Source organism: Aphelocoma coerulescens, chromosome 1A (assembly GCF_041296385.1).
Source record: "Aphelocoma coerulescens isolate FSJ_1873_10779 chromosome 1A, UR_Acoe_1.0, whole genome shotgun sequence".
Lineage (NCBI taxonomy): Eukaryota > Metazoa > Chordata > Aves > Passeriformes > Corvidae > Aphelocoma > Aphelocoma coerulescens.
The window spans coordinates 63802058-63818911 of NC_091014.1; the positions used below are offsets into that span (position 1 = coordinate 63802058).

The following is a 16854-nucleotide window of genomic DNA, read 5'->3' on the forward strand; positions in this document are numbered from 1 at the left end:
TTTTCCAAATGACTCAATGTTTAAGTAGTGACTATCAACTAGGAAGATCATCTGGTGATCAGATCAGACTACTGAATACAGAAAGGCTTAACAAATAAAGGAAGTTTGAAAATTTTACCAGGAGAGGTGTTCACAGAGCCTAAGGTTTATATGGGAAAATAAACTGCAGGGGAAGCAGTTGGGAAAGTTAAAATACTCAAAATTGTTAGGACATCTGGTTCTAACCTTTTGGCACAACTCGGTGGTTTTGATTTCAATATTACTGATAATTTGCAGTAGTGAAACTGTAAAACCAAATATTGAAACCAAATATTTTCACTCATCCAAATCAACATATTTGGCATATGAGAGACTTGAGAAATTCCCCTGATAAAGGCAGAAAATTTGAGAATGTGAGACTTTTCTCAGAATGGCAAGGTTGTTATCAGTAGAACCAAGCAGGAAACTTGGAAAAGAGTTGCATATTTTACAGACTGGAAATTGCTGTACTTGGAAATTGGTCTATAGCTGCTGAAAATCCACTTGGTCTGCAAACTATCCAATCTGAAGCTTAGTTTTCCCAGATCACAGAACTTAACTGAATTGCTCACAGTAAGCCAGGCCTCTCATCCCATGGGATCTTTCACTCTAGGAACAGTGGTGTTTATTTGCAAGTCTGTTGAGTAATTGTGGATTACATCTTATTTGGGAAAGGAGAAAGGGAAAATATTAGGCTGATATGTCCAAAGCAGCACTGCAGGAAGGACTATTTGAGGCCATAAACTTCCTTAGAAACTGGACAGGCACCATCAGTCTTTATTCTGCGATGTGCAATGAGCTCTCTTTTACCTGGGATAATTCATTGTAGTTGTGACAGCTTTTGTCAGACACTTCATTGGACAAGGGAATTCCTTCTTTTAGGAGAGAGTCAGCTTGTAGAGTTAAGACTTGAATGTATAAAGTAGCTCATGCATTACTCCAGCCTCGTTGCTCTAGAGCAGAAGTGCAATGACATCTTCTCTCCAAGTAAGTTGATTCCTCATCCTAAAACTTTTTAATGACAGGTGATACAGTAACTAAGGGTGTAGCTTGATGAGTAATTTTCTGGCAGTAGTACCAATGTAAGCACTTGCTATTCTCCCATACACAGACACTGGCATGCACGTGCTTGCTCCCACCCCCTTCATTATGCAACCTCATGGCAAACCTGTACAGGGAATTACTCTAACAGAAAAAAACTCATTTGCAGGGTCATTGTCCAGATGGGGCTCTGTGTGTGTCAACACAATGTGTGGCACAGTAAAAGGTTAGGCAGCACTTTAGGCTGAGTATAGCCATGGTTTTAACTTGCAGGTACCTACAATACTAAGCAGAATGGATGTTGCATGGTTCTCACTGCTCTCAGAGATTCAGAGAACAACAGTGATTCCTGTGCCTCACAGCAAACCTAGTGTTCATAAAGATCTGCAGCATTCTGGTAATGCTATGAAAGAAAAATAAAGGATGTTGGATCTGGAAGGAAGCATGCCAGATGTTGACCGCCAGCATTCTTAAGAAAGACCATTCACAGAAATCCTGGATTTAATGTAAATAATCTGAGTGCAGGTTCTCACCTTGCCACAGTAAAATATGTCTTCTCGCTTGATCTTCCCCTCAGCAATCTTCTCCCGGATGGCTTGTCCCACTTCATGCTCATTGAAGTAGACAAAGGCACCATCAATGTGGCGGTAACCAGCATCAATGGCAGTCTTCACTGCCTCCAGACAGGAACCTTTGGGAGTCTGATGGGAGAAGGAAAAGAATGAAAATCATTTCTGCCTGCTGCTTACCTCATCTTCAGTGCTAGAGAGTCCCTGAGATATGTGCAAGATTTGTGCTGCAATTCATCCTGAGTGACCATCCCTTATCTCCCCAGATAACTGTGTTCCAACTTCTAAATAAAAAAGCGCTGTGCACTTTTCGTCAAAACTCTTGAGCATGTGGAATTAGACTGGGAAAGGACAGGAAAGCAAAAAATTGTCTCACTGTGTCTGTGAAAGAGACAGTACTATTGTCCTCAGGAAGTAGAAGTGAATGCATTTAATATGAAAATAATTTCAGTATTTCTTATCTAGAGAGCAAGGGCTTTCCTACAACAGCCATTTGATAAAATCCCCTACTCAAGTGGAAGATAACTTTTTGGTTGAGCAGAGCTGGTCAACCACCTGCTGATCAGAGGCTGTTTGAATATCTTGGACCTTTAAGCAGTGCAGGAATTTGGATTTGACTTCTTTCTCCTGAAATCAACTTACCATTGATGGTATCACAATCTGATGGTCAGGACTATCTACTGGTCTTCCCAGTTTTGGACAGCTGCTTTACTGTGTGGTTAAGAACCAGTAGTTGCTTTAGTATATATTTTTATACATTTTACTGCCTCAGTTTAAGATGAGCCCAAGAAACCTCCTAATAAGTCCAAGTGACATTTTTGTACTGTGTGCTGCATTTATGTTTGCTCATCATTGCCAAAATTCAGAGTAAGCTTGTTTTTTCAGAACAGTCATATTTTCCATATTTTCCATTAGCCAATGTGGCAAGCAAAATTACATGTAGTTCCAAACCAAGCAAAAAAGCATAGAACTGGTTACTGAAATTATTTTTTCTGGTCACTGGAATTGTACTGAAAACATCTTATGGCTCCTACACTTTTTATAATGAGAGAGCAGTTCTAGGTGGTGGTGGCCAAGGGTGTGCAGCAGCACTATTCTCCCATCCTTTTCATGGACACTGCTCTGCTGTAACAGGGACATCTGATTCACTTTAAGAAAAACAGAAGTAGGGTAAGTCAAACTGCTCTGCTGTGCTGCTGTCTGTCAACAACAAGTGGCAAGAGTTGGATTTTGCTATCTGCAAATGCAGGGCCAAGACCACACTGCTTCTCCTGTGAAGAAAACACATGCCAGAGATATCAGGAAATGAGAGAGTATGAAGGGAGGATGTCAAATTTGTTGGTTTTGCCAATGCCAAGGGAAGACAAGAAGCAGGACTGGCAGTAGTGTTGTTGGGAAGGACCATTTTTCACCACAGCAATAGCTCTTGCTCCTCTCCCTCCTAGCTGTCCTTTTACAGATGCCACTGGCTCGGCTGTCCATGAGTTCGTCATGAAAGAAACAGCTGCTCTTCCACCACCTGCTGAACTAGAAACTCATAGCTGCTATAGGATGCTTCAGTGATTAAGGACATTGCTCTTCCCTTCCATGTTCAATGAAAGAAAAGACTTTGAAGGACTGCTAAAGATGCCTGGGGTTGTCTTCACCCCTGTCTTTCAGTCCCAGAACTGTAGGCTGGTGACAGATCATTCTGGGATAATGGGCCCATATTCCAGCCTGCTTGCTCAGTGCTCCATCCTGGCTGACTCTCTGGGACCCAAATGGACCAGCTTCTGTTTGGGCTTGGGGGGAGCTTTCTGCTCCAGCACGCAGTGCCTAAAGGTTACTTAAAATGCAAAGCCGCTCACACGTGCCCTGATTTATTACAGAATTGAATGAGGGCTGAGAAGCAAAACGGCACAGTTTGGCACTCCAGAGTATTTACAGTGATGATGCAATACTGTGTGCTTAATTGAGGGAGACAACGAAACACTTGTTTCAGTGCTTTGCTGCTTTTATTGTGGGAGCCTCCCAAAAGCACACTTGGCCCCTGGCAGGGCCCTTTCCTGGTTGTTAGTCAGATGTAATGAAGACCACAGCAGCTACCAGCTTTTCAGGCACACTCAATGGCTACTTTTCGCTTGGGGCATGCCGGGCAGCGTTACAGAAGTGCGAGGCATGGAGCAGTGACAACCTCCAACATGTTCTCTGCTTTGTCCCTGCCTGAACCTGCAGGAGAGATTTGAGAGAGGCATCAGGAAGAAAGCTCTGACACGAGTATTACAAGCCTGAAGTGACTGGTGACAGTAACCTCAGACCTCTGCCCCAGCACGAGGTTGGAGCCATAGTTGCAAAGCTCAGGCTGAGTGACACAGAGCAACAGGGCTCACCTTAAAGGTCTGGGGAGCTCAAGCCTAAGTGATTATTAGTTATCTGAAAGACAAGTGTATTTCCAAAAGTGCTATCAGTGTTTTTTCTCTCTGAAACATGATTTTGCAAACAGTGTATCTTCTAGATTTCTTCAGCCTGTTTGACTTTTACCGTTCGAGTGTATGAAAGCAGAACATTTAGAGGACAGTGATGTGTTACCATGATACAGCTTTTGCAAAAAAAAAATTATTTTTTTTACTTTTTCCATTTTTTGGAGACTGAAAATGGGATGTGAGTCTGGTACTAAAATTTTCCTTCTTCACACTCTTGAGAGATTGCATGAACACAGCTCCTTTTTGTTTCCTGAAGCTGTAAACTAAACTCTAACAATCAAGGAAATGTTGATTATTGAGTTGCGTCCTTTCTCGGTCACCAGGGCCAGTTTAGTCAGTAAGAAAAGCAGAAGGAATAGGTGAGGAAGGGTAGAGTCTCACATGTAAGGGAACAGCACAGTTTCAGACATAGAAGGAGAGTAGAATAGAAGGAAATGCTTGCTGCTACTGCATCTGCTTTTGGCTGAATCAGTTGACTTGTGTTAGAGCTGAACTTCTGTCTATTTCTTAATCTTTTACATGGGACTTATGTCTGTACAAATAATCTTGTGAAAGACCCCTCCATCTCAAGGAATAACCTTATTCTTTAGGGCCTTGGAGTGGCTTTTTTTTGGATCAGGTCTTGATTACCAATGGCTGGAGGTGGGTTTACATTACATGTATATGTTTTTATTGCACTAGTCCATTTCATCTGATGTGGTATATTAGTTCTTACAGACTCTGGCCTAAGGTGCTTCATATAAAAATGCAAAGCAATCTAGGGAACGTTTTTTGGAAAATATTGCCTCTATTGAACTGTCCCAGCTGAAGGTCTGAGACATCTGTGAGTCTGGAAACTTTATACCATATGTTTATTTTCATTCTAATGGAGAAACTATCATTTCTGGCATTTCACATATTTAATCCTTCCAAATCCTGCAGTAATGGGCTGTGGTAAATTGTGCTGATGAGTTGCACAGGCTAGTCATGTTGTGGTATTGCCACTTTTTAGAAGTGTTGCTTTAGGTGTCGTATCTTATTCCATTGTTTCCTGACACACCATACTAAAGTTGGATGACTCAAACCACCACTGCTCATCCATCTTTCCATCAGAGAAGGCACAGACCTGGATCTTTCCCCTCTGCTTCGCTGCTCAGTCTGAGGTGTTTAAATCTCTTCTGTCTTTCATGGAATTGGTCTTCAGTAGTGACCAGATCAAAGGTTACCAACTGAAAACCAACTTTTATTTAAGTGCAGATAAAAATTTGCAATGTGTCTATGTTGTATCAGTGTCAGCACCACTTATCACAGCAGCTGATGGAACAGCATCTCCCAGGCTGTTTGGCCATGGGCAAACTTATTCTACTCAGAACCCCAGACCTCTTCCCCCTCCTTCCTGCAGGTTAAACTCCCTTAGTACATTACCTAAAATGCAGTTGCCTATGCTGCCTACTCACTCCAGACAGGGCTTTATTCTTGCACTATTCCTGAATGAACAGGGCTCATTTTTAGAGCAGTACAAATACCAGATGAGGTACTGAAATGTCTCTGTGTTATAAACCTTTGTGCTTTGTTAGTAGTAATTCAAGACTTTCTAGCTTTGGCCTTAAGACAAATTTCTGCTCCTTTATTACTTTTTATTTAAGTGTAGGTAAGAGGTGTTCTTGATCCTTAGCAATAATTAATGTTTCATCTTCTAATCAGCATGCCTTGCAACTATGCTACTTTGATCAAGGACTTGTTCCAGAACTGGAGTTTTATAACCACTTGTGCACTGTAAGTCAGATATTTATCTTCAGTGCTTTTGCAGACAGTCACTAATTTGTGCCAAAGAACCGTATTAAATTTATTGCATGTTTTATGATAAAAAAATAACTGCTTGGTTGACTAGGAGGACTTGCTCAATCACTAATAAATTTCTTCAATAGCATCTGTGTTATTTTTAAGATCATGAAGTTTAAGGAAACAAGAGACACAATTATTCCCTCTATCAATCAGTAGCTTGTAAACCGGCTGATTTACCACCATGCATGACAGATTTAACTGGTATCTGTTTCCTTCAGGCTCCATGATAAATAAATCCAACAGAAGGGCTGGGGAAGCAGACTCATACATGCACCTTCACTGAAAGAGAGGAAGCAGCAATTTGGCCCCTTCTCCACAGATGAAGTAGCCAAATGGCCAGTTACCACTTTCTGTGAGTCTGAAAAAGCAATGTGCTTCATCAGTTCTGTCTGTCTGAAAGGGTCTGCTCTCTTTTTCCTCTGAGACCATAAACTTTCCTAATTTTTAATGTTTATTCCAGACACCTTCCATCACATCCCATTTTGTCAAAAACTATTCTCCCTACCACTGCAAATGGTTCAGCTTCAGTTTTGTTCGTGAGTGCACATGACCAAACCACAGGAGAATATTTTTATGCAGGCATACCCATGACTTTTTCTCTTCCCACTCAAGCAGAATAGTATTTCCTCAGCAGTGTTAGTGCTTGTCTGACTTATTACTGTTATTTAGTGTCACAGTTCAGCTGCCCTTCAATTCTTTTGTTTTTTCTATAGCATCTTTTTCTGGTCAGCAATTTCCATTGGCTTTCCAGCTGATTAAGAGGGTTATCTCCAAAAACACAGCTAACAGGACACATTGGCAGTAGATTATAATCTTGCAAAACCATGTGAATTGCTACTGTAGTCACTGCTTTTATGTCTTAACATCAGTATTGTCATTTACTCTTTATAAGTGCATATGGTAAAGGAAAACGGGCTCAGGCTCTCAGATTCTGCTCTGCCCTGTTTTACAGGAGCAGCTTTACGGAGTTGCATGCACGAGTGTCAGCAGCACATGAGAGCAGAGGAAGCAGCACTTCAGGGAAGAAGCCCTTTACCTTAGTCCTGAGCATCTCACCTGTTTAGTGCAATGCTTTCCGGTCTCTCAGCTGGGAATAACGATCTAGGGGGGAAAAGCTTGAGGTGTTAGGAGACACAGGGCCATCTTCTGGAAAAATCTGAGTTTAGCTGCAGCAGAATTACACAAGACATCCAAGCCATGGGCCAAGTGCTCCAGTCCAAACCTATAATTTAGGATGTGGAGCCGCTGTTTAGGAATCTTAGTCAGCTAAATACAGGAAGGAGAAAGTAGGTACATTCCTGGGCTCAGAGCCTCCTTCACCAGAGCTCAGCACTCACACACAGATTCTTATGCAAGTTTCTAGAAGCCCAATTGCTTATTTCTATTTGCCTGTTTTCTGGACAAGCTGGCAAAAAGGATTGGCTTCAGATGTTAGGAACAGAGCATAGAAAGCATGTGTACTGAAGGCCCTGCAGGAAAGCACAGGTTGAGTTTACAAAGCTGGAGGATATGAGCCACACAAGGGTACATTCTTAGAATTGTTTAATCTTGTAAAAGAGAAGCTGTACTGTACACCTCTTTCTTGGAAAATGCAACCGCCAGCACATCCCTCTCTCTCGTACACAGGAAAATCTGGCTTTCATCCCCCGGAAGCATTGGCAGCCACCATCCAGGAAGCAAAACCCAGCAAAGGGTTCTCTGCAAAAGCAGGTAGAGCTGGGAATGGAGGCAGAGAACACAAGTAAGAGCCACAGGCTGCTGTGCTGGCCCAGAACTTTGCTTTATGTCGTCCAGTGTGTTGCCTTGGAAGGTGGAGGACAGCAAATATGTGCAGAGAAGATGGGGGAATGGTGACACTTGTGGCCTTGTGTCCCACCATGAATGAGGGTGAAAAAGGGGTTCCTTTCCCCTCTAACCTGATGCTCTATCAGTGGCCTGAAGCATGGGGTTTGTCCGTACAACAGAAACCAGGACTGCATAACTACAGATTTAGCATTTCTAGAATTCCTGTGACATTGTTATTCTAGGATTTAGCCAAAGCTGTCTTCAGGAAAGCCTTATTATTGTTGCTGGCAGAGGGTGCTGGAGTTATTTTTAACACCTGACTGCAGAATCCTCAGTTTTAGGAACGCTGCAACTTTTCACTGGACACAAAGTCAGTTAATGCAAGGTGAAGCTAAAGAGCTGCCATACCTTTCTGCTGGCAGCTAGAGGATTAAAGCAACCAAGCACACGATATGCACACCTGGGATCCCATGCTCACAAGGCTAGTGGGGTGGACTGGGAAACTTTCCTGAAGAGCTGGAGGACACAGTAGCCCACTGGCTGGCCCTGGAAAGCATGGATCTATCTGGGAGGGTAGGTGCTATCAAAATACCCTTCAGACAAGTACTGCAATCATGGGGATGTGTGAGGTAAAAGTGGAAGATAAAGCACCAGCTTGTGCAATAAAAGAGAAGAGAAAGTTGCCAGTAGCTCTTCTGCTTCATTCCCTAAAGTTAAAGGGGAGAGGTTTCTGGCGCCGGTTTGAAGAAGTATTTGCAAAGGCAAATGTAAGACTTGGGGAATTCCACCACCTAGTTAGCTGAACCAACAAGAGTTGGCTTTGAAGCCTAGAGAGGCATTTTCTGCACAGTGCTTTCAAGTTTTGACAAATCTGGCCTCCTAGGTCAACCAAAGAGACAATCCAGATGTTAGCTTCCCACATGAGCTGCAAGAACATGCTTAAACTGTTTTTTGGAGAACTGCGGGGAATCAGGGACACATGGGAGTGCACAGCCATATTTAACGTATGGAGTCGGTCAGGGACATTTTAAAAATGGACCTTTGCCTGGAAAACTGGGCTGTAAATGTTCTTGCCAAAAAGCGTATCTTTCAGTTGTGGTAATCCCGATTACTCACTCGTAGGGGTTCAGTTTTTCCCCTCTTCAACAATGCCAGTGATTCCCTGTCTCATCTTCTGTGAAACAGTCTTCTTAACTTTTATTTAGATAGAATGACTTTCCCTGTGGCTCTTGAGCAGGCTTTAAAAAAACCCAGAATATTTAGAAAGCCATAGGGAAAGAGAAGAATAAAAGTACTATTTTTTGGGTGTCAATATTTGGCTTAGTATTATTGCACTGGTAACAGCCAACTTTGTAGTTTTTGGAAGAGGGGTATATTGAAACAGCTAGTGCTTGTCACTGCAGCAGGCAGCTATGGAATGGAAAAGGTCTGTTCTCTGTTTGGTTACCTTTCAAATAAGAATCCCCGTGACTGGTTTTGAGTAGTGCTCCTGTCCTAAAAGCTTATCTGGATTAACTCTCTATTAGTTTTGGATCTGGACTGATTAAACACGATTCTACCCCCTGTCATAGACAGACATGTAGTTTGGTGGGTCATGGTGGCACCTGATATCCACCATCCAAAAGTTGTCCTACCTCCCAGATGAAGTTGTCACTTCCTAAAGGCCCCCTTGTTCTGGGAGCATTCTCCTCTGGAGTGCTCTTGCCGTGTCCAAGTCTGCACGTGTTGGTGCTGCGTTTGGGAGCCAAATGACGCGGTGCCAGGGTGGCTGCAAGAGCCAGCCCCTCTGCTTGGATTAGGCAGGCATCGCTGCACAAGGCCAGGCAATTATCTGGCTGTCAACGCATTCATTAGTGCAAGTCCTCGGCTCTGCAGGGGGATATGCCTCTTGGTCCTGGAGCAGACTGAAAATGATTTCATGTAGCAGCTGAGATGTCCGCATAGGTTAGAGGTACTAACGTTTTAAGAAGAAGGGTTTTTGTTTAAGGCATGCTTGGGTGGCTGGGGGGAGGCGAAAAAGTCATTCTGAGAACAATCTGCTCCTCAGAGCAAACTAAAAAATTTACCATTTTCCAGGACCAGCGATTCTGTGCCCATTTTGCTCAAAGTCCTCCCTTTTTGTAGCTAGAAAGCTAGTCTTTCATTCACACACATCTACAAGGCTGGGCTCTTCCTCATTAGGAATTTTATAGGTTGACCACTTCAGCAATTGCAGCTTTTAATCTATTACACACGATTAGACATTAATTGTGTTCACAACCAGAAACAGAAGCCATTACCAAAAAGTAGAGATTAGTAATACTATCAATTTATTTTCTATTAAGCTTCAGGTTTCATGGAAATGAAGAACCACAGAGATTGCATCAGAGAAGATACACGGAGGAAAAAGAGCATTTTGCAAATTCAACAATGTCTTAGAACCAGGGACTTTGTGCAAATCAAAGTATTAGGAACAAAGTTTGTGCCTCCAAGAAAGTTGCATGCAAGAATATTTCCTCCAGATTGACTTGTGTGGTAAGTCATTTTATCAAATCCAAATTTAAAATCTGACATTAATGGGTAAGGTACAGTTCTTATGCAAAAGCTAGGAGTTTCTGAGTCTGCCAAATTTCAGGAAAAAAAACATCTGCCTTTTCTAATTACCTGATTTTTCTAATTGTATGACTTAGGCTTCCTTTCTTAGTGAGATAAAGATGCAATCTTGCATTTTTGCAAGCCAAAAATGTTCCATTGCATAACACAAGATCACAGGGAGCTAGCAGTGACTGAGGCATCAAGAGGTGGTTGCAGGCAGAGGAGGAGAGGTCAAAGCTAAACACGAAGGAAGTGTTGAAGACAACAAAACAGAGGAAGACTGCTCCAGTGGCAGAACAGAGAAGTTGTATGGTTGAGGAAAAAAGGAGAACACAAGATAAATCAGAGATAGTAAACATGCCACTTGAGCATGTAAGAAAGGGAATTCTAAAATGTGTCATGCAACAGTAAGATTTTAGCAAAAGTCATTAATGAAATCAGAACTTGTTCTGAGATCCTTTTGATTTAGCTTCACCTTCTAGTGTGTGCCCTCACCTCTTTGTTGTAAGGAGTTTGATCTGTGAAAACACTCTTTCATGTGTGAAACCACTTATTCCCTGGCATATCTGCCATCTCTGTAGCAAACAGCATGGATGATTTAAGGCAATACTAGAGCCCAATCACTGCAGTTTCTTGAATCCTCACACAAGCTTCTGCCTAAGAGCCAAGTTGGTCTGTTGCCTGCTAAAAGCTGATGCCCGCTGCTGCACCTCCTCAAGGCATCTGGGCACCAAATACCAAGAAATCCTGCCTTGATCTGCTCTTGGCAGCTGGGTCTTGCCAGTAACTGACTTAGCTGAGGAATAAGGAATAAAATCTGAGCAATAATCAGTGGGGGCATCACTCAACACCAGGATACCAGCCACTGAGGGAAAGGCATGCCATCTGCAGTCTGTGCAAGCAAAATTGACGCAGTTCAGTTTAGTCCTTTAAGCACTAAACTAACTGAGTCATGACTCCATGAGCGATCTGGCTCCAGATATTTGGTTTCAGCATAAATATTGTTCAGTGTGAAGGCTAGGCTAAGAGTTTACTAACAGGCAGGCAACAAGCCCTCCAGGACACACAGCAGATCAGGCACAGTTGTCTTTCTGGGCTGCTTCCCTTCACCCCTGACTCGAGTGTACAAATCTCCACTTGGGTGTATGGCTTTAGGATATCCTCAGAGACTGAAGTAACATGAGGCTACCCTCTGAAACATCTCAGAAATGCCAACCCTGGGAGACCACATGTTGCTGTGTGTGGCTCTGCTGCTCCAAAGCACTCCCTGAAAACAAGAAGGACTAATACTGCATGAGGTAGTACTGCTGCTTGGAAAGAAAGCAGCTTAAGAAAGCCAGTGGTGGTTACCAAAAGGGTCTGTGAAGGGACACAATGTCTTATGGAAATGCTGGTTAGGAGATATAGCCCAATAACTTAAAAAAAAATCTTTTTTTCAGGAATTTTATTTGCCTCTTAGGTTCAGGGCCTAAATAAGATAATTGTAACCAAATATCCCAGCTGACTCCCCCACCTCTCTTCAAATTGGGTTCCCAATATTTTACCTCTGAAAAAAATATTTCCCTGGCATTACATCTGGTAATTTGATGTAGCTTCGTAAAATCACTTCATTAGAGAGCTAACTTCACACTCAGTATTTGCTGAGATCAAACACATATTTATGTGTAATCACTTACATTAGAAGGACCAAGGTATTTTCTTTGCATGTTTATTTTAATAGCATGTCATGGGAAATAAGATAAAGCTGTAAGAACACTTGGATGTTAGAACAGTTCCTGCTCTTGTCACTGCCTCTCTCATCTCTTTCAAGAAAAAGTCCAGAAGTCAAGTTTACCTCAGGAGGAAGACAGTTGTCAGAGTCAGAGTAGGAGAAAATTACAGGCAAGAGATCAAGAAGTGGAAGCCTTTAAGCTCAACACTGTCTGCAGAGATCTCAGGTGTGTCACTTCTCTCTGGGAGTCTCATTTTGCAGCTTTGGGTCAAGCCAGGTGACTTTCTTTACAAGTTACCTGAAATCACTGCTGTCTTTAGCCAATTGTATTTCAGAAGCCAGTGGTGGCCAGGAGGAAAACTGGGGGAATTAAGTTGTGTGTAATTGCTGCCTTACTGCAGCTCAGAGATCCAGATCCTGTCATGGGGACAAATAATTTATTATCTCTTTTGACTTAACAGCAGCTTATGGCAGCTCCAAAGGCAGGCAGCCTGCAGCAGGGGTGCAGCCAGCACCGTTAAGAGTGATTGAAAAAATTTCTGCATGCACATCCTTGTGCGAGGAACTTTTTGGCATAAATGATCCTATGAGAGCATTAGAGGCTGTTAGACCTGTACAACGAAAAGTTACTCTGTTCAGCTTCTAGCTTGGGTGTAAAAAGTAATTCAGGGTGCCAAAACAGTGTTTTTACTTATCCAAACCAGATTTTTTTAACTTGGTCACTCAGACTGGATCTGGGAGCCCTGGATGAACTTTTCCTCTCCCTGATTCAAACCAGCAATTTCTTCTTAAACAAAACCCAGACTGTCTGGGCATTCACAAGGGTTACTTTGTGGTAGTTAAAGATTTGGGGAAATGGGTCTCTCTTCCTCCTGGCTGGATGCCATACCAAGTTCTTCAGCATCCAACACTGTGGGGCTGGTGGGCAGTGCGCGTTCCCATGGGGAGGGTGCTCCTCCTGCTCCAGCCTGTGCATGTTTCCTCTTGTCTCTCTCTAACTATCACATACCCCATGATCACGTTATTTCCCTGAGCTGTCTGATATGAGTTTAATCCCCAGAGGCTGAGAGGAGGACTGAATCTGGTTTCCCACCACCCATGTGGATTCCCTTACCAGCGGGCTATTCAGGAAAAGGCAACTGCTACCTCCAAGTGCTTTAATAATTCTTTGATTCCTCAGCTTGTACTGCCAGTGCCCAAAATGAAATGCTTTGCCATTTGTTTTGCCTGAAACTATTCCACAAAACTGCTTCCAATTTATGAATGGATTTGGCTACCTCAGAACCTCATTTTTAGCTAAGTTGTAACTTGCCAACAGCCCTCACCCAGTGCTATTCTTGAGCGCTTTGCCCAATCTTATGTTTCAGAAGCAGCGCCTCTGTACAGTGCGGTTGCTACAACCTTCCCTCCAAGCCCTGTCCTCCCTCAGTCAAAACAGGAAGACAGGAGAGGAGCTGTGGCCAAGGCCCCTTGACCTTCCAGGGAAACAGCCAGTATTTATGTGGAGACACTGGACTGATGATCTTAGCTGTGTTGACAGGGATGAGTTATAAAGTGAAGCCGGCATAAGTACAGCTTTAACGAGGCATAGGGTTTCCAGGATTTAGGAGTGTTTTTAGCACCTTTCCCCTCTAAGACTGCTCATCCCCACACTTCATCTGCTTCCAGATGGGTACCAGTGCCACTCAATAGGCTGTGCTGGGAGCTAAGAATCAATGCTGGGAGGTGGTGGGAGCCTGGCATGGACTTATCTGGTTCTGCCGTAGCACAGGGCAATGCCAGGGGCTCATCAAGGGGCCTGTCCTCCTCTACCACCCTCCCCTGTGGAGCTGCCCTCTCCCTCCTCCCCCCCATCTACTTAATACCCTGGAGAATTGGGTCAACAGCTTGGGAGCCCTCAGGGAGGGGGAGCTGGACATGGTGCATCTGCTGGAGGCTTGGCAGAGCCGCTCCTGCACTCGCAGGGCTTTGCCAGAAGGATGCACAGAGCCAAACAGAGGTAGAATTGGCCTCAAATTTTAAAGCTGTCTGGAGTGCTCTGGTAGTCCTGATTCACAGTTCCCACTGTGGTTCCCACCCAAACCCATGAGGAGAAGGAATATTTGGGAAGTGAAGAGAGAAGAGGGGAAGGAGTCAGTGCCTGAGATTTCCACTTTTTCACTCGAGTCCATCCTTGCTAGGATAAACAGCCTAATTTTTCATGTAGGCAAGAATCTAATACAATCATGCATTTCCTTCCTTGCGTGAAGGAGAATGAAAAACCAACTTCAACACACTGAAATCTGCCTGCAAAAGAAAATTTAGCTTAATAGTTATACAATTATTGCATTCCTTTATTTAAGAATAAGGATAGGAAACACCAATTAAACCTGTAAAAAACTTTTTGCATGCTTCTCATGATAAATAACCTGAATTTATGACAAATTCTATTCTATGACCCAGTGAAGATTCCTTTCTTCCTGTTAGCAGATGAACTGATAGCCAATGGATTCATTGTACTTTCTTGCTGTGGTAGGAGAGTAAAGCAAAAAGAAACCCCCACCATTGCACTTTTCAGCCTCAAAGAATTAGCTGAATTGTCATCCCAGCCTCTACCCAGTCAGAAGAAAAGCTCTCTCACATCCAGGGGGAAAGAGCATTCAATGAAAATGAGTCTGATTATCAAACAGACCTTTTCCACAGTGGTCCAGCTCTGCTCCTGTTGAGTGATGTACTACATTGAGTCAGTAAACTCATACAGGGGACTGACTTTGTATCTTTTGTTGATATAGATGTATCTTTTGTTGAGTATTTCACAACCTGAAAAGCATGACTTCTCCCAAAGTCGTCTTTGGGAGAAAAATTAAGTTATTTAAGATGAGGCAAGGCAAGCTGCTGACACATTTCAGATTTGGAGGCACTGCTGTTCAGTTTATGCAGACAAAGCCTGAAACGTGAAAGCTGGCCTCCTGCCTTTGTTTTCTTGTAACCGAGTGCCGGAGAAGCCGATTTCCCCGCTCCGCGCCTAACTAGATCTGCCTGGTTTGCTTAACCAGCGAGCACATTCCTGCACTTCAGGAAGAACACTCCAGGCTCATTACGAGCTACTGGGCTACAAGCGCAACACTGAGAAAACAGATTTGTTTTGGACAAGCTGCTCTGACAGGGAGGTGCCAGGGTGAATAACCCTGGTGGAAAAAAAAAATCAAAGCAAAAAACTAACATAAAATCAAAAACCTGCCTCCAAGAGCAAGATGAATAATCTGACAAATGAATGGCTCTGTATTTTGTATCAAAGCACGAAATGACTAGAAGTTGCAGGGATCTGACTCATAAGCAGAAATAGAGTGCTGGGGCTGGCTTGAGCCATCGCTACCACCAGCTGCCTGCCCCCACCGCTGGAGAATGGGTGGCTTAGGTGCTGCTTCTTAAGCAATTCAGCCACAAAAGGCTACAGCTAAGCATTTTAAGGGAAACGTGTCAGCGCTAGTTTATAGCCTCACTCCTTAAGATAAACCTTGAAACGGTCCTGGGTTGCCACAAAGCCTTTCAGCTGTTGAGGCAGGAGGAACAGGGCAGACACCTCGCCAGGCATCTCAGTGGAAGTTGCACCAGGCACAAATCAGCACTCGGCAAAGCAGCTTGTCCCAGCCAAGCAGCACTCCGCTGCCACGGCGAGGAGCTGACAGAAGTCTCCCCCCTCCCCCTTATCAGCAAAGCAGCCTTTTTGAAACGGGCAAATTTTAAGCTGTGACCTATTTAAATATCCTGCCCCATCACCGACCAGCAGCACAATTCTGCAACAAATCCCATAGCACGCTGCTGCCGCTGCGTTTCCCCAGCTGCTCTCTGTGACAAGTTCTTCGACTCAAATAGCAGTCCTAATCCTAGCGTAAAGCTCCAGCCCAGCTCCACCAGATAAACATACATTGTTTCACCCGGTTTTCTGCGAAAATGAGACTGTGGCAAGTGCCTTATCACTGCTATTTTCTCTACCTCTTCTCAGCTCCTCCTCCCACCCGTAACTTTCTAACGTGTTTATCATGTAGAAAGAGAAAGACAGCTCAGAAAATCAAACTCCTACAAACTCAGGGAGAAGGAGAAAGGGTGATTGGATATATGCACCCATCCCCACTGAGGGTACAGTTACACAGCAGCTTCAATTGCTCTAAATTGGAGTTGCCGTAGCAATGCCTGCCCTGCCTGCATCATCCTGTCCTCCCCACTTTCTGTCAGCAGAAAACAAAGACGTACATGCAAAAAGCCAAAAGCCACTACCTGGGGCTGATTTGGCTGAAAACGAGCCCTACCTCAAAATTACTCATTTTGGCTCAGTGCGTTCCGTGCAAAGGCTCGCTGTACACCTCGAACCACAGGAGGGCAAAGGAAGCATCAGGTTTTTACAGGACGGGGGGGGGAAGCAGTAGCTCTGTTGCTCTGTTGATTTTGGGACAGCTGGATTCCTGGAGAATGAATTCTTATCAGGGTAACAGCAGTGCCGAAAAGCTGCCTCCATAAGGGGAATCTCATCCAGCTCCCCTCTCAGGTCCGTCAGGTTACTTGCCACTCTGGGCTCCCTGCCTCAGCCTTGCCTGATGCCACAGTATTGGGCCACGGCTTGTCCGGGCTGCAGGCGGGAAGCGTAGCCAGGTAGGAACTCTTGTGCTGGCAGCTGCATTTTTCTTAACTTAAAACTAGGGCAAAAATTGCAACTTGATGGTTCGGGGCATGATGTACACGTCTGGAAAAAGATGTTTCGAGTTCATTCAGAGCTATTTTGACACTGAATTATGCAACATTCTGCTTTGCTATATCAAAACTCCTGTTAGAAACCTTAATTTTGTTTCAGTAACCATTATTCAAATAATGCACTAGCTGAAAATATCTCCAG

General features: G+C 43.7%; 1 protein-coding gene across 1 annotated transcript in view; it reads right to left on the reverse strand.

Annotated features, from left to right (window-relative positions):
• AKR1D1 (aldo-keto reductase family 1 member D1) overlaps window positions 1-16854 on the reverse strand; it is a 34947-nt gene that overhangs the window by 16622 nt on the left and 1471 nt on the right. The window contains exon 2 of the mRNA XM_069003211.1: window positions 1593-1760. Coding sequence (XP_068859312.1) covers window positions 1593-1760 — 168 coding nt within the window. The remainder of the gene's footprint in view (window positions 1-1592; window positions 1761-16854) is intronic.